At 51.4% G+C, this 22,064-nt stretch overlaps 1 protein-coding gene across 1 annotated transcript in view; it reads left to right on the top strand.

The window, feature by feature from the left end:
- LOC110511092 (E3 ubiquitin-protein ligase RNF216) overlaps positions 1-22,064 on the top strand; it is a 55,044-nt gene that overhangs the window by 2,791 nt on the left and 30,189 nt on the right. Inside the window, exons 3-9 of the mRNA XM_036972275.1 lie at positions 317-450; positions 3,094-4,860; positions 5,425-5,501; positions 6,030-6,135; positions 9,499-9,660; positions 14,280-14,388; positions 19,519-19,655. Coding sequence (XP_036828170.1) covers positions 317-450; positions 3,094-4,860; positions 5,425-5,501; positions 6,030-6,135; positions 9,499-9,660; positions 14,280-14,388; positions 19,519-19,655 — 2,492 coding nt within the window. The remainder of the gene's footprint in view (positions 1-316; positions 451-3,093; positions 4,861-5,424; positions 5,502-6,029; positions 6,136-9,498; positions 9,661-14,279; positions 14,389-19,518; positions 19,656-22,064) is intronic.

The following is a 22,064-nucleotide window of genomic DNA, read 5'->3' as shown; positions in this document are numbered from 1 at the left end:
GAAGCCGAGGTACAGCACAAGCAGGGGGGGGTTCTGAAGCCGAGGTACAGCACAAGCAGGGGGGGGGGGTTCTGAAGCCGAGGTACAGCACAAGCAGGGGGGGGGTTCTGAAGCCGAGGTACAGCACAAGCAGGGGGGGGGGGGTTCTGAAGCCGAGGTACAGCACAAGCAGGGGGGGGTTCTGAAGCCGAGGTACAGCACAAGCAGGTGGGGGGGGGGGGGGGGGGGTTCTGAAGCCAAGGCAAGAGCATACACGTGCTACAGATAAGTGTGTGTGTGTGTGTGTGTGTGTGTGTGTGTGTGTGTGTGTGTGTAGGTCGTCGGGCACGCAGGAGGAACTTCATCACCATATCAGATGACTCTGACGAGGAGCCGGTTCCTCTGGACCCCAACAGTCCTGTCCTGGTTTCTGACAAACCTGACGATGATGATGATGTCAGCATACTAGAGGTAACCTTTAAACCCCTGACCTCTCACCCTGTCCTGGTTTCTGACAAACCTGACAATGATGATGTCAGCATACTAGAGGTAACCTTTAACCCCTGACCTCTCACCCTGTCCTGGTTTCTGACAAACCTGACGATGATGATGATGTCAGCATACTAGACGTAACCTCTGACCTCTCACCCTGTCCTGGTGTCTGACCAGCCAGATGATGATGATGATGATGAGAATAGCATACTACTGGTAACCTTTAACCCCTGACCTCTAAATACTTAATCTAACCCCTGACCTTTAACTAGGGATGCAAATGTTGGTCAATTTTCCTGCCGACGATTCGACCCTCATTAACCGGTTTCTAACGGCTACGTTAACTTATGTTAGAGCCTAATTGAAAGAGGCAACAGTGCAAGCCAATCGTCTCACAGCTGAAAAGCTACAGTATTATTGAACATACTGTAACGAACTAGCCCCTGTGAAACATAGTTTACAATATAGCTATGAGGCAGGGAGGCTTCCCTTCTTGTTAATCAATATGAAGCTGGGAGGCTTCTCTTCTTGTTAATCAATATGAAGCTGGGAGTCTCCTCCTCTTGTTAATCAATATGAATCTGGGAGGCTCCTCCTCTTGTTAATCAATATGAAGCTAGGAGGCTCCTCTTGTTAATCAATATCGAGCTGGGATCCTCCTCTTGTTTATCAATATGAAGCTGGGAGGCTCCTCTTGTTAATCAATATCGAGCTGGGATCCTCCTCTTGTTAATCAATATCGAGCTGGGATCCTCCTCTTGTTTATCAATATGAAGCTGGGAGGCTCCTCTTGTTAATCAATATCGAGCTGGGATCCTCCTCTTGTTAATCAATATCGAGCTGGGAGCCTCCTCTTGTTAATCAATATGAAGCTGGGAGTCTCCTCCTCTTGTTAATCAATATGAAGCTGGGAGTCTCCTCTTGTTAATCAATATGAAGCTGGGAGGCTCCTCCTCTTGTTAATCAATATGAAGCAGGGAGGCTCCTCCTCTTGTTAATCAATATGAAGCTGGGAGTCTCCTCCTCTTGTTAATCAATATGAAGCTGGGAGTCTCCTCCTCCTCCTTGTTAATCAATAGGAAGCTGGGAGTCTCCTCCTCTTGTTAATCAATAGGAAGCTGGGAGTCTCCTCCTCTTGTTAATCAATAGGAAGCTGGGAGTCTCCTCCTCTTGTTAATCAATATGAAGCTAGGAGGCTCCTCTTGTTAATCAATATGAAGCTGGGAGTCTCCTCCTCCTCTTGTTAATCAATATGAAGCTGGGAGGCTCCTCTTGTTAATCAATATGAAGCTGGGAGTCTCCTCCTCCTCTTGTTAATCAATATGAAGCTGGGAGGCTCCTCTTGTTAATCAATATGAAGCTGGGAGGCTCCTCCTCCTCTTGTTAATCAATATGAAGCTGGGAGGCTCCTCTTGTTAATCAATATGAAGCTGGGAGTCTCCTCTTGTTAATCAATATGAAGCTGGGAGGCTCCTCCTCCTCTTGTTAATCAATATGAAGCTGGGAGGCTCCTCTTGTTAATCAATATGAAGCTGGGAGTCTCCTCTTGTTAATCAATATGAAGCTGGGAGTCTCCTCCTCCTCTTGTTAATCAATATGAAGCTGGGAGTCTCCTCTTGTTAATCAATATGAAGCTGGGAGGCTCCTCCTCCTCTTGTTAATCAATATGAAGCTGGGAGGCTCCTCTTGTTAATCAATATGAAGCTGGGAGTCTCCTCTTGTTAATCAATATGAAGCTGGGAGTCTCCTCTTGTTAATCAATAGGAAGCTGGGAGTCTCCTCCTCTTGTTAATCAATATGAAGCTGGGAGGCTCCTCCTCTTGTTAATCAATATGAAGCTGGGAGGCTCCTCTTGTTAATCAATATGAAGCTGGGAGGCTCCTCTTGTTAATCAATATGAAGCTGGGAGGCTCCTCCTCCTCTTGTTAATCAATATGAAGCTGGGAGGCTCCTCTTGTTAATCAATATGAAGCTGGGAGGCTCCTCCTCTTGTTAATCAATATGAAGCTGGGAGTCTCCTCTTGTTAATCAATATGAAGCTGGGAGGCTCCTCCTCTTGTTAATCAATATGAAGCTGGAAGACATTTTTCTGTTCGTGTCTACTAACTAAAAATACACATGGCACCAAAATTATGCAAATGAACATGACCAGTCAAATGCATTTTCAGAGCCTGACCGGTTAATGGTTAGCATCCCAACCTTGACCTCTAACCCCTGACTTGGGATAGGTTTGGAGCTGACTAGGTGACCCGTGTCTTGTCTCTTAACACTGTGTGTCTGTCCTAACCACCTGTCCTCTCTCTCTCTCTCTTTCTCTCGCTCCCCTCCTCTCGCCCCCCTCCTCTCTCTCTCTTTTTCTCGCTCTCCTCCCCTCTTTCTCTCTCCCCTCCTTTCGCTCTTTTTCTCGTTCTCCTCCCTCCCTCTTTCTCTATCTCTCCCCTCCCTCTCCTCTCTTTCTCTCTCCCCTCCTCCCATTCTCCCTCCCCTTTTCTCTCTCCCCTCCTCTCTTTCTCTCTCTCCCCTCCTCTCTTTCTCTCTCTCCCCTCCTCTCTTTCTCTCTCCCCTCCTCTCTTTCTCTCTCTCCCCTCCTCTCTTTCTCTCTCCCCTCCTCTCTCTCTCCAGTCCCTGAATCCTGCCCGGCGACGTGTGATTCGTCCAGCAGCACTGTGGGGTGTGGCCTCTGAAGGCGATGGACCAATCATAGAGCTAAAAGAGGTTGACGGTCATCGGACTGCACCCCTTCCACCCACCTCACAGTACAGAGAAACCTCCGCCCCATCCACCTCACAGTACAGAGACACCTCCGCCCCATCCACTTCACAGTACAGAGACACCTCCGCCCCATCCACTTCACAGTACAGAGACCGAGACGCCTCCGCCCCATCCACCTCACAGTACAGAGACCGAGACGCCTCAGCCCCATCCACCTCACAGTACAGAGACCGAGACGCCTCCGCCCCATCCACCTCACAGTACAGAGACCGAGACACCTCCGCCCCATCCACCTCACAGTACAGAGACACCTCCGCCCCATCCACCTCACAGTACAGAGACCGAGACGCCTCCGCCCCATCCACCTCACAGTACAGAGACCGAGACGCCTCCGCCCCATCCACCTCACAGTACAGAGACACCTCCGCCCCATCCACCTCACAGTACAGAGACCGAGACGCCTCCGCCCCATCCACCTCACAGTACAGAGACCGAGACGCCTCCGCCCCATCCACCTCACAGTACAGAGACCGAGACACCTCCGCCCCATCCACCTCACAGTACAGAGACACCTCCGCCCCATCCACCTCACAGTACAGAGACGGAGACGCCTCCGCCCCATCCACCTCACAGTACAGAGACCGAGACGCCTCCGCCCCATCCACCTCACAGTACAGAGACACCTCCGCCCCATCCACCTCACAGTACAGAGACCGAGACGCCTCCGCCCCATCCACCTCACAGTACAGAGACCGAGACGCCTCCGCCCCATCCACCTCACAGTACAGAGACCGAGACACCTCCGCCCCATCCACCTCACAGTACAAAGACCGAGACGCCTCCGCCCCATCCACCTCACAGTACAGAGACACCTCCGCCCCATCCACCTCACAGTACAGAGACACCTCCGCCCCATCCACCTCACAGTACAGAGACGGAGACACCTCCGCCCCATCCACCTCACAGTACAGAGACGGAGACACCTCCGCCCCATCCACCTCAACCCAGACCAGACATCAACCCTTCACCAGGCCTGTCTTGCAGGAGGTCAAGTTAGTTTTGCTCCCTCAGGTTCAGCCCCCTGCACCTCCTCAGCCCCAAGCCCGGCCCCGATCCCCCCTACAGCAGCTCCACCCTGGACCCCTCAACCAGCCTCGGCCCCCCCTGCCCCCCCAGGCTCTCCTCCTAACCCATGCCTTCCAGATCCAACAACCCAGATCCCTTCATCCCCAACCTGTTCCCCAGGTCGCCCCCCAGCCCGTGCCTGCTCCCCAGCGGTGTCCTGCGGGCCCCTGTGGCGTCCCTGCCCCCGCCGTGCTGATAGCTGCTGCCCCCGAGCGTCTGGGCCCCCCAGAGACCGGCCATCGCATCACCCTGGGCAGCCAGACTCTTGGGGGCCTTAACCCCCAGTCCGGAGCCCCGCTGCTGACACACGACCGCCCTCTGTCCCTGGGGCCACAGGTGGTAGTTGTGGTCAACCGGCCGGCCGCTCAACCTCCCCTCCCCATCCCAGCTCTCGCTGTTCCCCTGAACCCTAACCCCATGGTCCCAGCCCCTGTCGTCCCAGTCGTCCCCAGGACAGCGGAGGAGAGGGCAGGTCCCTCAGATCAACAGGAAGTCCGGGGACCAGAGACACCTCAGCTGCAGCCCCACGTCAGAGCACTGGTCAGAGGAGTGGTGAGTCGTACAGACACGACTGGTAGTGACCCTCACTTCTAATGGGTAGTACCCCTCACTTCTAATGGGTAGTACCCCTCACTTCTAATGGGTAGTACCCCTCACTTCTAATGGGTAGTACCCCTCACTTCTAATGGGTAGTTACCCTCACTTCTAATGGGTAGGGACCCTCACTTCTCATGGGTAGCGACCCTCACTTCTAATGGGTGGTGACCCTCACTTCTCATGGGTAGCGACCCTCACTTCTCATGGGTAGTGACCCTCACTTCTAATGGGTAGCGACCCTCACTTCTCATGGGTAGTGACCCTCACTTCTCATGGGTAGCGACCCTCACTTCTAATGGGTGGTGACCCTCACTTCTCATGGGTAGCGACCCTCACTTCTCATGGGTAGTGACCCTCACTTCTCATGGGTAGCGACCCTCACTTCTAATGGGTAGCGACCCTCACTTCTAATGGGTAGCGACCCTCACCTCTCATGGGTAGCGACCCTCACTTCTAATGGTGAGGGTCTAGTATGTCTAGTCATACATCTAGTATGTCTATAACTCCTCTCCTCTCCAGGTGGATCTGTTTCCTGATGTCCAGGAGAACTATGTAGCAGAACTGATCCAGACCAATGACCTGAAAGACCTCAATGTGTAAGAACTACAACTATCTCCATGACTACCACTGACCTGAAATAATCTCAATCTGTTAGAACTACAACTATCTCCATGACTACCACTGACCTGAAAGTCCCCAATCTGTTAGAACTACAACTATCTCCATGACTACCACTGACCTGAAAGACCTCAATGTGTAAGAACTACAACTATCTCCATGACTACCACTGACCTGAAAGACCCCAATGTGTAAGAACTACAACTATCTCCATGACTACCACTGACCTGAAAGACCCCAATCTGTTAGAACTACAACTATCTCCATGACTACCACTGACCTGAAAGACCCCAATCTGTTAGAACTACAACTATCTCTATGACTGTGAAATGTGGTTGTCTGTGGTTGTCTCACCTTGTTCTAGATCAGAGCTAAATGACTAAAATATAAAACTCCTGCTATTTAGTTTTCTCTCTCTCTCTGTGTGTGTGAGAGATCTGTACCAGCATTCTGTAACTCTCTGATATCTGTGTCGGTGTATTTAACCTGCGAGTGTCTGTGTCCAGTATCTGTAACATGTTGCTGGAGAACCCAGCCTTCCCTCAGAGAGAGAGTTCAGCCTCCGCGGCTCAGAGCAGCATGCTACTGGAACCCTGCAACGACAACTCACAGGTAGGGGGGACGTGTGTGAACCCTGTGTGTTAGCTAGGGATGGGCCTCGGGTTATTCAGTATCCCTACAGACATTAATATTACAATACTTTGTGTGAGTATTCCTATTTTTGAATTGGTAGTTACAGTCTTGTCTCATTGCTGCAACTCCCGTACGGACTCGGGAGAGGCGACGGTCGAGAACCGTGCTTCCTCCGAAACACTAGCCAGCCAAGGACACAATGCGCGTTTAAACCCGGAAGGAAACACCGAACACCTGGCGATGCACGCCACAGGAGTCGCTAGAGAGCATCCCTTCTTGCCAAACCCTCCCCTAACCCGGACGACACTGGGCCAATTGTGTCTTCCTGGTCGCGGCCGGCTGCGACAGAGCCTGGACTCGAACCCAGAATCTCTAGTGGCACAGCTAGCGCTGCCATGCCGTGTCTTAGACCTCTGGGCCACTTGTGTCTTCCTGGTCGCGGCCGGCTGCGACAGAGCCTGGACTCGAACCCAGAACCATCCCTAGTGTTAGTCCTGTCTCTCTAAACGCCCCCCATCCCTAGTGTTAGTCCTGTCTCTCTAAACGCCCCTGTCCCTAGTGTTAGTCCTGTCTCTCTAAACGCCCCCATCCCTAGTGTTAGTCCTGTCTCTCTAAACGCCCCTGTCCCTAGTGTTAGTCCTGTCTCTCTAAACGCCCCCCATCCCTAGTGTTAGTCCTGTCTCTCTAAACGCCCCTGTCCCTAGTGTTAGTCCTGTCTCTCTAAACGCCCCCCATCCCTAGTGTTAGTCCTGTCTCTCTAAACGCCCCTGTCCCTAGTGTTAGTCCTGTCTCTCTCTAAACGCCCCTGTCCCTAGTGTTAGTCCTGTCTCTCTAAACGCCCCTGTCCCTAGTGTTAGTCCTGTCTCTCTAAACGCCCCCCATCCCTAGTGTTAGTCCTGTCTCTCTAAACGCCCCTGTCCCTAGTGTTAGTCCTGTCTCTCTAAACGCCCCCCATCCCTAGTGTTAGTCCTGTCTCTCTAAACGCCCCCCATCCCTAGTGTTAGTCCTGTCTCTCTAAACGCCCCCCATCCCTAGTGTTAGTCCTGTCTCTCTAAACGCCCCTGTCCCTAGTGTTAGTCCTGTCTCTCTAAACGCCCCCCATCCCTAGTGTTAGTCCTGTCTCTCTAAACGCCCCCCATCCCTAGTGTTAGTCCTGTCTCTCTAAACGCCCCTGTCCCTAGTGTTAGTCCTGTCTCTCTAAACGCCCCCATCCCTAGTGTTAGTCCTGTCTCTCTAAACGCCCCCCATCCCTAGTGTTAGTCCTGTCTCTCTAAACGCCCCCATCCCTAGTGTTAGTCCTGTCTCTCTAAACGCCCCCATCCCTAGTGTTAGTCCTGTCTCTCTAAACGCCCCCCATCCCTAGTGTTAGTCCTGTCTCTCTAAACGCCCCTGTCCGTAGTGTTAGTCCTGTCTCTCTAAACGCCCCCATCCCTAGTGTTAGTCCTGTCTCTCTAAACGCCCCTGTCCCTAGTGTTAGTCCTGTCTCTCTAAACGCCCCCCATCCCTAGTGTTAGTCCTGTCTCTCTAAACGCCCCTGTCCCTAGTGTTAGTCCTGTCTCTCTAAACGCCCCCCATCCCTAGTGTTAGTCCTGTCTCTCTAAACGCCCCCCATCCCTAGTGTTAGTCCTGTCTCTCTAAACGCCCCCCATCCCTAGTGTTAGTCCTGTCTCTCTAAACGCCCCCATCCCTAGTGTTAGTCCTGTCTCTCTAAACGCCCCTGTCCCTAGTGTTAGTCCTGTCTCTCTAAACGCCCCCCATCCCTAGTGTTAGTCCTGTCTCTCTAAACGCCCCCATCCCTAGTGTTAGTCCTGTCTCTCTAAACGCCCCCCATCCCTAGTGTTAGTCCTGTCTCTCTAAACGCCCCTGTCCCTAGTGTTAGTCCTGTCTCTCTAAACGCCCCCATCCCTAGTGTTAGTCCTGTCTCTCTAAACGCCCCCCCATCCCTAGTGTTAGTCCTGTCTCTCTAAACGCCCCCCATCCCTAGTGTTAGTCCTGTCTCTCTAAACGCCCCCCATCCCTAATGTTAGTCCTGTCTCTCTAAACGCCCCCCATCCCTAGTGTTAGTCCTGTCTCTCTAAACGCCCCCATCCCTAGTGTTAGTCCTGTCTCTCTAAACGCCTTCATCCCTAGTGTTAGTCCTGTCTCTCTAAACGCCCCCCCATCCCTAGTGTTAGTCCTGTCTCTCTAAACGCCCCTGTCCCTAGTGTTAGTCCTGTCTCTCTCTAAACGCCCCTGTCCCTAGTGTTAGTCCTGTCTCTCTCTAAACGCCCCTGTCCCTAGTGTTAGTCCTGTCTCTCTAAACGCCCCTGTCCCTAGTGTTAGTCCTGTCTCTCTAAACGCCCCCCATCCCTAGTGTTAGTCCTGTCTCTCTAAACGACCCTGTCCCTAGTGTTAGTCCTGTCTCTCTAAACGCCCCCATCCCTAGTGTTAGTCCTGTCTCTCTAAACGCCCCCCCATCCCTAGTGTTAGTCCTGTCTCTCTAAACGCCCCCCATCCCTAGTGTTAGTCCTGTCTCTCTAAACGCCCCCCCATCCCTAGTGTTAGTCCTGTCTCTAAACGCCCCCCCATCCCTAGTGTTAGTCCTGTCTCTCTAAACGCCCCCCATCCCTAGTGTTAGTCCTGTCTCTCTAAACGCCCCCCATCCCTAGTGTTAGTCCTGTCTCTCTAAACGCCCCCCCATCCCTAGTGTTAGTCCTGTCTCTCTAAACGCCCCTGTCCCTAGTGTTAGTCCTGTCTCTCTCTAAACGCCCCTGTCCCTAGTGTTAGTCCTGTCTCTCTAAACGCCCCTGTCCCTAGTGTTAGTCCTGTCTCTCTCTAAACGCCCCTGTCCCTAGTGTTAGTCCTGTCTCTCTAAACGCCCCCCATCCCTAGTGTTAGCCCTGTCTCTCTAAACGCCCCCCATCCCTAGTGTTAGTCCTGTCTCTCTAAACGCCCCTGTCCCTAGTGTTAGTCCTGTCTCTCTCTAAACGCCCCTGTCCCTAGTGTTAGTCCTGTCTCTCTCTAAACGCCCCTGTCCCTAGTGTTAGTCCTGTCTCTCTCTAAACGCCCCTGTCCCTAGTGTTAGTCCTGTCTCTCTAAACGCCCCCATCCCTAGTGTTAGTCCTGTCTCTCTCTAAACGCCCCTGTCCCTAGTGTTAGTCCTGTCTCTCTCTAAACGCCCCTGTCCCTAGTGTTAGTCCTGTCTCTCTCTAAACGCCCCTGTCCCTAGTGTTAGCCCTGTCTCTCTCTCTCTCTCTCTCTCTGTAGTCTGCAGAGGACCTGTTTGACTACGGGTCGTTAGGTCAGGTGGGTGCTGAGGCGGCGATGCACGCAGCTGACCTCTCTCTCTCTCTCTCTCTGTAGTCTGCAGAGGACCTGTTTGACTACGGGTCGTTAGGTCAGGTGGGTGCTGAGGCGGCGATGCAGGCAGCTGACCTCTTGATGGGAGACTTCAGGATGATTTCCTGTCAGGACATCAAATGGAGCCTCAACGCCATGAAGGGGCACTACGCAATCACACGCAAGGTACGCTCGGCGTCTCTGTGTGTTTCAGGCCTCACTCGGCGTGTCTCTCTCTGTGAGTTTCAGGCCTCACTCGGCGTGTCTCTCTCTGTGTGTTTCAGGCCTTACTCGGCGTGTCTCTCTCTGTGTGTTTCAGGCCTCACTCGGCGTGTCTCTCTGTGTGTTTCAGGCCTCACTCGGCGTGTCTCTCTCTGTGTGTTTCAGGCCTCACTCGGCGTGTCTCTCTCTGTGTGTTTCAGGCCTTACTCGGCGTGTCTCTCTCTGTGTGTTTCAGGCCTCACTCGGCGTGTCTCTCTGTGTGTTTCAGGCCTCACTCGGCGTGTCTCTCTCTGTGTGTTTCAGGCCTCACTCTGCGTGTCTCTCTGTGTGTTTCAGGCCTCACTCGGCGTGTCTCTCTGTGTGTTTCAGGCCTCACCTGGCGTGTCTCTCTCTGTGTGTTTCAGGCCTCACTCGGCGTGTCTCTCTGTGTGTTTCAGGTCTTACTCGGCGTGTCTCTCTGTGTGTTTCAGGTCTCACTCTGCGTGTCTCTCTGTGTGTTTCAGGTCTCACTCGGCGTGTCTCTCTGTGTGTTTCAGGCCTCACTCGGCGTGTCTCTCTGTGTGTTTCAGGTCTTACTCGGTGTCTCTCTCTGTGTTTCAGGCCTCACCTGGCGTGTCTCTCTCTGTGTGTTTCAGGCCTCACTCGGCGTTTCTCTCTGTGTGTTTCAGGCCTTACTCGGCGTGTCTCTGTGTGTTTCAGGTCTCACTCGGCGTGTCTCTCTCTGTGTGTTTCAGGTCTCACTCGGCGTGTCTCTCTGTGTGTTTCAGGCCTCACTCGGCGTGTCTCTCTGTGTGTTTCAGGCCTCACTCGGCGTGTCTCTCTGTGTGTTTCAGGCCTTACTCGGCGTGTCTCTGTGTGTTTCAGGCCTCACTCGGCGTGTCTCTCTCTGTGTGTTTCAGGTCTCACTCGGCGTGTCTCTCTGTGTGTTTCAGGCCTCACTCGGCGTGTCTCTCTGTGTGTTTCAGGCCTCACTCGGCGTGTCTCTCTGTGTGTTTCAGGCCTTACTCGGCGTGTCTCTGTGTGTTTCAGGCCTCACTCGGCGTGTCTCTCTCTGTGTGTTTCAGGTCTCACTCGGCGTGTCTCTCTGTGTGTTTCAGGTCTCACTCGGCGTGTCTCTCTGTGTGTTTCAGGTCTTACTCGGTGTCTCTCTCTGTGTTTCAGGCCTCACCTGGCGTGTCTCTCTCTGTGTGTTTCAGGCCTCACTCGGCGTGTCTCTCTGTGTGTTTCAGGCCTTACTCGCCGTGTCTCTGTGTGTTTCAGGCCTCACTCGGCGTGTCTCTCTCTGTGTGTTTCAGGTCTCACTCGGCGTGTCTCTCTGTGTGTTTCAGGTCTCACTCGGCGTGTCTCTCTGTGTGTTTCAGGCCTCACTCGGCGTGTCTCTCTGTGTGTTTCAGGTCTCGCTCGGCGTGTCTCTCTGTGTGTTTCAGGCCTTACTCGGCGTGTCTCTCTCTGTGTGTTTCAGGCCTTACTCGGCGTCTCTCTCTCTGTGTGTTTCAGGCCTCACTCGGCGTGTCTCTCTGTGTGTTTCAGGCCTTACTCGGCGTGTCTCTCTCTGTGTGTTTCAGGCCTCACTCGGCGTGTCTCTCTGTGTGTTTCAGGCCTTACTCGGCGTGTCTCTCTCTGTGTGTTTCAGGTCTCACTCGGCGTGTCTCTCTGTGTGTTTCAGGTCTCACTCGGCGTGTCTCTCTGTGTGTTTCAGGTCTCGCTCGGCGTGTCTCTCTTTGTTTCAGGCCTCACTCGGCGTGTCTCTCTGTGTGTTTCAGGCCTTACTCGGCGTGTCTTTCACTGTGTGTTTCAGGTCTCACTCGGCGTGTCTCTCTGTGTGTTTCAGGTCTCACTCGGTGTGTCTCTATGTGTTTCAGGCCTCACTCGGCGTGTCTCTCTCTCTGTGTGTGTTTCAGGCCTCACTCGGCATGTCTCTCTGTGTGTTTCAGGCCTCACTCGGCGTGTCTCTCTCTGTGTGTTTCAGGCCTCACTCGGCATGTCTCTCTGTGTGTTTCAGGCCTCACTCGGCGTCTCTCTGTGTGTTTCAGGCCTCACCTGGCGTGTCTCTCTCTCTGTGTGTTTCAGGCCTCACTCGGCGTCTCGCTCTGTGTGTTTCAGGCCTCACCTGGCGTGTCTCTCTCTCTGTGTGTTTCAGGCCTCACTCGGCGTGTCTCTCTCTCTGTGTGTTTCAGGCCTCACTCGGCGTGTCTCTCTCTCTGTGTGTTTCAGGCCTCACTCGGCGTGTCTCTCTCACTTTGTGTTTCAGGCCTCACTCGGCGTGTCTCTCTCTGTGTGTTTCAGGCCTCACTCGCCGTCTCTCTGTGTGTTTCAGGCCTTACTTGGCGTGTCTCTCTCTCTGTGTGTTTCAGGCCTCACTCGCGTGTCTCTGTGTGTTTCAGGCCTCACCTGGCGTGTCTCTCTCTCTGTGTGTTTCAGGCCTCACTTGGCGTGTCTCTCTCTCTGTGTGTTTCAGGCCTCACTCGGCGTCTCTCTCTGTGTTTCAGGCCTCACCTGGCGTGTCTCTCTCTCTGTGTTTCAGGCCTCACCTGGCGTGTCTCTCTCTCTGTGTGTTTCAGGCCTCACTTGGCGTGTCTCTCTCTCTGTGTGTTTCAGGCCTCACTAGGCGTCTCTCTCTGTGTTTCAGGCCTCACCTGGCGTGTCTCTCTCTCTGTGTTTCAGGCCTCACTCGGCATCTCTCTCTGTGTGTTTCAGGCCTCACTCGGCGTGTCTCTCTCTGTGTTTCAGGCCTCACCTGGCGTGTCTCTCTCTCTGTGTTTCAGGCCTCACTCGGCGTGTCTCTCTCTGTGTTTCAGGCCTCACCTGGCGTGTCTCTCTCTCTGTGTTTCAGGCCTCACTCGGCATCTCTCTCTGTGTGTTTCAGGCCTCACTCGGCGTGTCTCTCTCTGTGTGTTTCAGGCCTCACCTGGCGTGTCTCTCTCTGTGTGTTTCAGGCCTCACCTGGCGTGTCTCTCTCTCTGTGTTTCAGGCCTCACTCGGCATCTCTCTCTGTGTGTTTCAGGCCTCACTCGGCGTGTCTCTCTCTGTGTGTTTCAGGCCTCACCTGGCGTGTCTCTCTCTGTGTGTTTCAGGCCTCACCTGGCGTGTCTCTCTCTCTGTGTTTCAGGCCTCACTCGGCATCTCTCTCTGTGTGTTTCAGGCCTCACTCGGCGTGTCTCTCTCTGTGTGTTTCAGGCCTCACCTGGCGTGTCTCTCTCTGTGTGTTTCAGGCCTCACTCGGCGTGTCTCTCTCTGTGTTTCAGGCCTCACCTGGCGTCTCTCTCTGTGTGTTTCAGGCCTCACTCGGCATCTCTCTCTGTGTGTTTCAGGCCTCACTCGGCGTGTCTCTCTCTGTGTGTTTCAGGCCTCACCTGGCGTGTCTCTCTCTGTGTGTTTCAGGCCTCACCTGGCGTGTCCCTCTCTGTGTGTTTCAGGCCTCACTCGGTGTCTCTCTCTGTGTGTTTCAGGCCTCACTCGGTGTCTCTCTCTGTGTGTTTCAGGCCTCACTCGGTGTCTCTCTCTGTGTGTTTCAGGCCTCACTCGGCATCTCTCTCTGTGTTTCAGGCCTCACTCGGCGTGTCTCTCTCTGTGTTTCAGGCCTCACTCGGTGTCTCTCTCTGTGTTTCAGGCCTCACCTGGCGTGTCTCTCTCTGTGTGTTTCAGGCCTCACTCAGTGTCTCTCTCTGTGTGTTTCAGGCCTCACTCGGTGTCTCTCTCTGTGTGTTTCAGGCCTCACTCGGTGTCTCTCTCTGTGTGTTTCAGGCCTCACTCGGCATCTCTCTCTGTGTTTCAGGCCTCACTCGGCGTGTCTCTCTCTGTGTGTTTCAGGCCTCACTCGGTGTCTCTCTCTGTGTTTCAGGCCTCACCTGGCGTGTCTCTCTCTGTGTGTTTCAGGCCTCACTCGGTGTCTCTCTCTGTGTTTCAGGCCTCACCTGGCGTGTCTCTCTGTGTTTCAGGCCTCACCTGGCGTGTCTCTCTCTGTGTGTTTCAGGCCTCACTCGGCGTGTCTCTCTCTGTGTTTCAGGCCTCACTCGGTGTCTCTCTCTGTGTTTCAGGCCTCACCTGGCGTGTCTCTCTCTGTGTTTCAGGCCTCACTCGGCATCTCTCTCTCTGTGTGTTTCAGGCCTCACTTGGCGTGTCTCTCTCTCTGTGTGTTTCAGGCCTCACTCGGCGTGTCTCTCTGTGTGTTTCAGGCCTCACCTGGCGTGTCTCTCTCTGTGTTTCAGGCCTCACTCGGCATCTCTCTCTCTGTGTGTTTCAGGCCTCACCTGGCGTCTCTCTCTCTGTGTGTTTCAGGCCTCACTCGGCGTGTCTCTCTGTGTGTTTCAGGCCTCACCTGGCGTCTCTCTCTCTGTGTGTTTCAGGCCTTACTCGGCGTGTCTCTCTGTGTGTTTCAGGCTTCACCTGGCGTGTCTCTCTCTGTGTGTTTCAGGCCTCACTTGGCGTGTCTCTCTCTGTGTTTCAGGCCTCACCTGGCGTGTCTCTCTCTGTGTTTCAGGCCTCACTCGGCATCTCTCTCTCTGTGTGTTTCAGGCCTCACCTGGCGTCTCTCTCTCTGTGTGTTTCAGGCCTCACTCGGCATCTCTCTCTGTGTGTTTCAGGCCTTATGTGAAGCAGTGAAGCAGTTTCAAGACTCTGAGTCGTTAGAGAAGAGACGACGCAGGAGACAGACTGCAGAACGCTGCTATATAGACTTCAAGTATCAGCATGGTGAATTACACACTACACCCTAACCCCTACACACTACACACTACACCCTAACCCCTACAGACTGCAGAACGCTGCTATATAGACTTCAAGTATCAGCATGGTGAATTACACACTACACCCTAACCCCTACACACTACACCCTAACCCTTACACCCTACACCCTAACCCCTACACCCTACACCCTAACCCCTACAGACTACACCCTACACACTACACCCTAACCCCTACACACTACAGACTGCAGAACGCTGCTATATAGACTTCAAGTATCAGCATGGTGAATTACACACTACACCCTACACCCTAACCCCTACAGACTGCAGAACGCTGCTATATAGACTTCAAGTATCAGCATGGTGAATTACACACTACACCCTAACCCCTACACCCTACACACTACACCCTACACCCTAACCCCTACAGACTGCAGAACGCTGCTATATAGACTTCAAGTATCAGCATGGTGAATTACACACTACACCCTAACCCCTACACCCTACACACTACACCCTAACCCCTACACACTACACCCTAACCCCTACACACTACACCCTACACCCTAACCCCTACAGACTGCAGAACGCTGCTATATAGACTTCAAGTATCAGCATGGTGAATTACACACTACACCCTAACCCCTACACACTACACCCTACACCCTAACCCCTACACACTACACCCTAACCCCTACAGACTGCAGAACGCTGCTATATAGACTTCAAGTATCAACACGGTGAATTACACACTACACCCTAACCCCTACACCCTACACACTACACCCTACACCCTAACCCCTACAGACTACACCCTACACCCTAACCCCTACACACTACACCCTAACCCCTACACCCTACAGAACGCTGCTATATAGACTTCAAGTATCAGCATGGTGAATTACACACTACACCCTAACCCCTACACACTACACACTACACCCTAACCCCTACACACTACACACTACACCCTAACCCCTACACCCTAACCCCTACACACTACACCCTAACCCCTACACACTACACCCTACACCCTAACCCCTACAGACTGCAGAACGCTGCTATATAGACTTCAAGTATCAGCATGGTGAATTACACACTACACACTACACCCTACACCCTAACCCCTACACACTACACCCTAACCCCTACACACTACACCCTACACCCTAACCCCTACACACTACACCCTAACCCCTACACACTACACCCTACACCCTAACCCCTACACCCTAACCCCTACAGACTGCAGAACGCTGCTATATAGACTTCAAGTATCAGCATGGTGAATTACACACTACACCCTAACCCCTACACCCTACACCCTAACCCCTACAGACTGCAGAACGCTGCTATATAGACTTCAAGTATCAGCATGGTGAATTACACACTACACCCTAACCCCTACACCCTACACCCTAACCCCTACAGACTGCAGAACGCTGCTATATAGACTTCAAGTATCAGCATGGTGAATTACACACTACACCCTAACCCCTACACCCTACACACTACACCCTACACCCTAACCCCTACACACTACACCCTACACCCTAACCCCTACAGACTACACCCTAACCCCTACACACTACACCCTAACCCCTACAGACTGCAGAACGCTGCTATATAGACTTCAAGTATCAGCATGGTGAATTACACACTACACCCTAACCCCTACACACTACACCCTACACCCTAACCCCTACACACTACACCCTAACCCCTACAGACTGCAGAACGCTGCTATATAGACTTCAAGTATCAACACGGTGAATTACACACTACACCCTAACCCCTACACCCTACACACTACACCCTACACCCTAACCCCTACAGACTACACCCTACACCCTAACCCCTACACACTACACCCTAACCCCTACACCCTACAGAACGCTGCTATATAGACTTCAAGTATCAGCATGGTGAATTACACACTACACCCTACACACTACACCCTAACCCCTACACACTACACCCTACACCCTAACCCCTACACACTACACACTACACCCTACACACTACACCCTGCACACTACACCCTGCACACTACACCCTGCACACTACACCCTACACACTACACCCTGCACACTACACCCTACACACTACTCCCTACTCCCTACACACTACACCCTACTCCCTACACACTACACCCTACTCCCTACACACTACACCCTACACACTACACCCTACACACTACACCCTGCACACTACACCCTGCACACTACACCCTACACACTACACCCTACACACTACACCCTGCACACTACACCCTGCACACTACACCCTACACACTACTCCCTACACACTACACCCTACTCCCTACACACTACACCCTACTCCCTACACACTACACCCTACTCCCTACACACTACACACTAACCCCTAACCCTGTATCTCTCTCTATCAGGTCCATTTGATCCCTAACCCTGTATCTCTCTCTATCAGGTCCAGTTGACCCCTAACCCTGTATCTCTCTCTATCAGGTCCAGTTGACCCCTAACCCTGTATCTCTCTCTATCAGGTCCAGTTAACCCCTAACCCTGTATCTCTCTCTATCAGGTCCAGTTGACCCCTAACCCTGTATCTCTCTCTATCAGGTCCAGTTGACCCCTAACCCTGTATCTCTCTCTATCAGGTCCAGTTGACCCCTAACCCTGTATCTCTCTCTATCAGGTCCAGTTGACCCCTAACCCTGTATCTCTCTCTATCAGGTCCAGTTGACCCCTAACCCTGTATCTGTCTCTATCAGGTCCATTTGATCCCTAACCCTGTATCTCTCTCTATCAGGTCCAGTTGACCCCTAACCCTGTATCTCTCTCTATCAGGTCCAGTTGACCCCTAACCCTGTATCTCTCTCTATCAGGTCCAGTTGACCCCTAACCCTGTATCTGTCTCTATCAGGTCCAGTTGACCCCTAACCCTGTATCTCTCTCTATCAGGTCCAGTTGACCCCTAACCCTGTATCTCTCTCTATCAGGTCCAGTTGACCCCTAACCCTGTATCTCTCTCTATCAGGTCCAGTTGACCCCTAACCCTGTATCTCTCTCTATCAGGTCCAGTTAACCCCTAACCCTGTATCTCTCTCTATCAGGTCCAGTTGACCCCTAACCCTGTATCTCTCTCTATCAGGTCCAGTTAACCCCTAACCCTGTATCTCTCTCTATCAGGTCCAGTTAACCCCTAACCCTGTATCTCTCTCTATCAGGTCTAGTTTACCCCTAACCCTGTATCTCTCTCTATCAGGTCCAGTTGACCCTGTATCTCTCTCTATCAGGTCCAGTTGACCCCTAACCCTGTATCTCTCTCTATCAGGTCCAGTTAACCCTGTATCTCTCTCTATCAGGTCCAGTTAACCCTGTATCTCTCTCTATCAGGTCCAGTTAACCCCTAACCCTGTATCTCTCTCTATCAGGTCCAGTTGACCCTGTGTCTCTCTCTATCAGGTCCAGTTAACCCCTAACCCTGTATCTCTCTCTATCAGGTCCAGTTGACCCCTAACCCTGTATCTTTCTCTATCAGGTCCAGTTGACCCCTAACCCTGTATCTCTCTCTATCAGGTCCAGTTGACCCCTAACCCTGTGTCTCTCTCTATCAGGTCCAGTTGACCCCTAACCCTGTATCTCTCTCTATCAGGTCCAGTTGACCCCTAACCCTGTGTCTCTCTCTATCAGGTCCATTTGATCCCTAACCCTGTATCTCTCTCTATCAGGTCCAGTTAACCCCTAACCCTGTATCTCTCTCTATCAGGTCTAGTTAACCCCTAACCCTGTATCTCTCTCTATCAGGTCCAGTTAACCCCTAACCCTGTATCTCTCTCTATCAGGTCCAGTTAACCCCTAACCCTGTATCTCTCTCTATCAGGTCCAGTTGACCCCTAACCCTGTATCTCTCTCTATCAGATCCAGTTAACCCCTAACCCTGTGTCTCTCTCTATCAGGTCCAGTTGACCCCTAACCCTGTATCTTTCTCTATCAGGTCCAGTTGACCCCTAACCCTGTGTCTCTCTCTATCAGGTCCAGTTGACCCCTAACCCTGTATCTTTCTCTATCAGGTCCAGTTGACCCCTAACCCTGTATCTCTCTCTATCAGGTCCAGTTAACCCTGTATCTGTCTCTATCAGGTCCAGTTGACCCCTAACCCTGTATCTGTCTCTATCAGGTCCAGTTAACCCCTAACCCTGTATCTGTCTCTATCAGGTCCAGTTGACCCTGTATCTGTCTATCAGGTCCAGTTGACCCCTAACCCTGTATCTGTCTCTATCAGGTCCAGTTGACCCTGTATCTCTCTCTATCAGGTCCATTTGATCCCTAACCCTGTATCTCTCTCTATCAGGTCCAGTTGACCCCTAACCCTGTGTCTCTCTCTATCAGGTCCAGTTGACCCCTAACCCTGTATCTATCTCTATCAGGTCCAGTTGACCCCTAACCCTGTATCTCTCTCTATCAGGTCCAGTTGACCCCTAACCCTGTATCTCTCTCTATCAGGTCCAGTTGACCCCTAACCCTGTGTCTCTCTCTATCAGGTCCAGTTGACCCCTAACCCTGTATCTCTCTCTATCAGGTCCAGTTGACCCCTAACCCTGTGTCTCTCTCTATCAGGTCCAGTTGACCCCTAACCCTGTATCTATCTCTATCAGGTCCAGTTGACCCCTAACCCTGTATCTCTCTCTATCAGGTCCAGTTGACCCCTAACCCTGTATCTATCTCTATCAGGTCCAGTTGACCCCTAACCCTGTATCTCTCTCTATCAGGTCCATTTGATCCCTAACCCTGTATCTCTCTCTATCAGGTCCAGTTGACCCCTAACCCTGTGTCTCTCTCTATCAGGTCCAGTTGACCCCTAACCCTGTATCTATCTCTATCAGGTCCAGTTAACCCCTAACCCTGTATCTCTCTCTATCAGGTCCAGTTGACCCCTAACCCTGTATCTCTCTTTATCAGGTCCAGTTGACCCCTAACCCTGTATCTCTCTCTATCAGGTCCAGTTGACCCCTAACCCTGTATCTCTCTCTATCAGGTCCAGTTGACCCCTAACCCTGTATCTCTCTCTATCAGGTCCAGTTGACCCCTAACCCTGTATCTCTCTCTATCAGATCCAGTTGACCCCTAACCCTGTATCTCTCTCCTTCCTTCAGGTTCGGTGAAGTTGGAGAGGAGGATGTACTTCCTGGAGAAGAACCGGCGCGGCTGCAGGACGTACGGAGCGGCTCTGGACCCCTCGCTGCAGAGGGAGATCACCTTCTATCAGCAGAAAGCCAAGGAGCATGCTGAGGTACACACACTCTCACTGAACACACACACTCACTCTGGACCCCTCGCTGCAGAGGGAGATCAGCTTCTATCAGCAGAAAGCCAAGGAGCATGCTGAGGTACACACACTCTCACTGAACACACACACTCACTCTGGACCCCTCGCTGCAGAGGGAGATCAGCTTCTATCAGCAGAAAGCCAAGGATCATGCTGAGGTACACACACTCTCACTGAACACACACACTCACTCTCACTGTACACACACACTCTCACTGAACACACACACTCACTCTCACTGTACACACACACACTCTCACTGAACACACACACACTCTCACTGTTATATATCTGATGAGGGGTCTGTTATATATCTGATGAGGGGTCTGTTATATAACTGATGAGGGGTCTGTTATATATCTGATGAGGGGTCTGTTATATATCTGATGAGGGGTCTGTTATATATCTGATGAGGGGTCTGTTATATATCTGATGAGGGGTCTGTTATATATCTGATGAGGGGTCTGCTATATATCTGATGAGGGGTCTGTTATATATCTGATGAGGGGTCTGTTATATATCTGATGAGGGGTCTGTTATATATCTGATGAGGTGTCTGTTATATAACTGATGAGGGGTCTGCTATATAACTGATGAGGGGTCTGTTATATATCTGATGAGGGGTCTGTTATATAACTAATGAGGGGTCAGGGTCTGTTATATATCTGATGAGGTGTCTGTTATATAACTGATGAGGGGTCTGCTATATATCTGATGAGGGGTCTGTTATATATCTGATGAGGGGTCTGCTATATAACTGATGAGGGGTCTGTTATATATCTGATGAGGGGTCTGTTATATATCTGAGGGGTCTGTTATATATCTGATGAGGGGTCTGTTATATAACTGATGAGGGGTCTGTTATATATCTGATGAAGGGTCTGTTATATAACTGATGAGGGGTCTGTTATATATCTGATGAGGGGTCTGCTATATAACTGATGAGGGGTCAGGGTCTGTTATATATCTGATGAGGGGTCTGTTATATAACTGATGAGGGGTCTGCTATGTAACTGATGAGGGGTCTGTTATATATCTGATGAGGGGTCTGCTATATAACTGATGAGGGGTCTGTTATATAACTGATGAGGGGTCTGTTATATTACTGATGAGGGGTCTGTTATATATCTGAGGGGTCTGTTATATATCTGATGAGGGGTCTGGGTCTGTTATATATCTGATGAGGGGTCAGGGTCTGTTATATATCTGATGAGGGGTCTGTTATATAACTGATGAGGGGTCTGTTATATAACTGATGAGGGGTCTGTTATATATCTGATGAGGGGTCTGCTATATAACTGATGAGGGGTCTGCTATATAACTGATGAGGGGTCAGGGTCTGTTATATATCTGAGGGGTCTGTTATATATCTGAGGGGTCTGTTATATATCTGATGAGGGGTCTGGGTCTGTTATATATCTGATGAGGGGTCAGGGTCTGTTATATATCTGATGAGGGGTCTGTTATATAACTGATGAGGGGTCTGTTATATAACTGATGAGGGGTCTGTTATATAACTGATGAGGGGTCTGTTATATATCTGATGAGGGGTCTGTTATATAACTGATGAGGGGTCTGTTATATAACTGATGAGGGGTCTGTTATATATCTGATGAGGGGTCTGCTATATAACTGATGAGGGGTCTGTTATATAACTGATGAGGGGTCTGGGTCTGTTATATATCTGATGAGGGGTCTGTTATATATCTGATGAGGGGTCTGCTATATAACTGATGAGGGGTCTGTTATATATCTAATGAGGGGTCAGGGTCTGTTATATATCTGATGAGGGGTCAGGGTCTGTTATATATCTGAGGGGTCTGTTATATATCTGAGGGGTCTGTTATATATCTGATGAGGGGTCTGGGTCTGTTATATATCTGATGAGGGGTCAGGGTCTGTTATATATCTGATGAGGGGTCTGTTATATAACTGATGAGGGGTCTGTTATATAACTGATGAGGGGTCTGTTATATAACTGATGAGGGGTCTGTTATATATCTGATGAGGGGTCTGTTATATAACTGATGAGGGGTCTGTTATATAACTGATGAGGGGTCTGTTATATATCTGATGAGGGGTCTGCTATATAACTGATGAGGGGTCTGTTATATAACTGATGAGGGGTCTGGGTCTGTTATATATCTGATGAGGGGTCTGTTATATATCTGATGAGGGGTCTGCTATATAACTGATGAGGGGTCTGTTATATATCTAATGAGGGGTCAGGGTCTGTTATATATCTGATGAGGGGTCAGGGTCTGTTATATATCTGAGGGGTCTGTTATATTACTGATGAGGGGTCTGTTATATATCTGATGAGGGGTCTGTTATATATCTGAGGGGTCTGCTATATAACTGATGAGGGGTCTG

The sequence above is a fragment of the Oncorhynchus mykiss genome, unplaced genomic scaffold, assembly GCF_013265735.2.
Source record: "Oncorhynchus mykiss isolate Arlee unplaced genomic scaffold, USDA_OmykA_1.1 un_scaffold_130, whole genome shotgun sequence".
NCBI classification, from domain to species: domain Eukaryota; kingdom Metazoa; phylum Chordata; class Actinopteri; order Salmoniformes; family Salmonidae; genus Oncorhynchus; species Oncorhynchus mykiss.
This window is presented reverse-complemented; position numbering and strand designations above follow the sequence as displayed.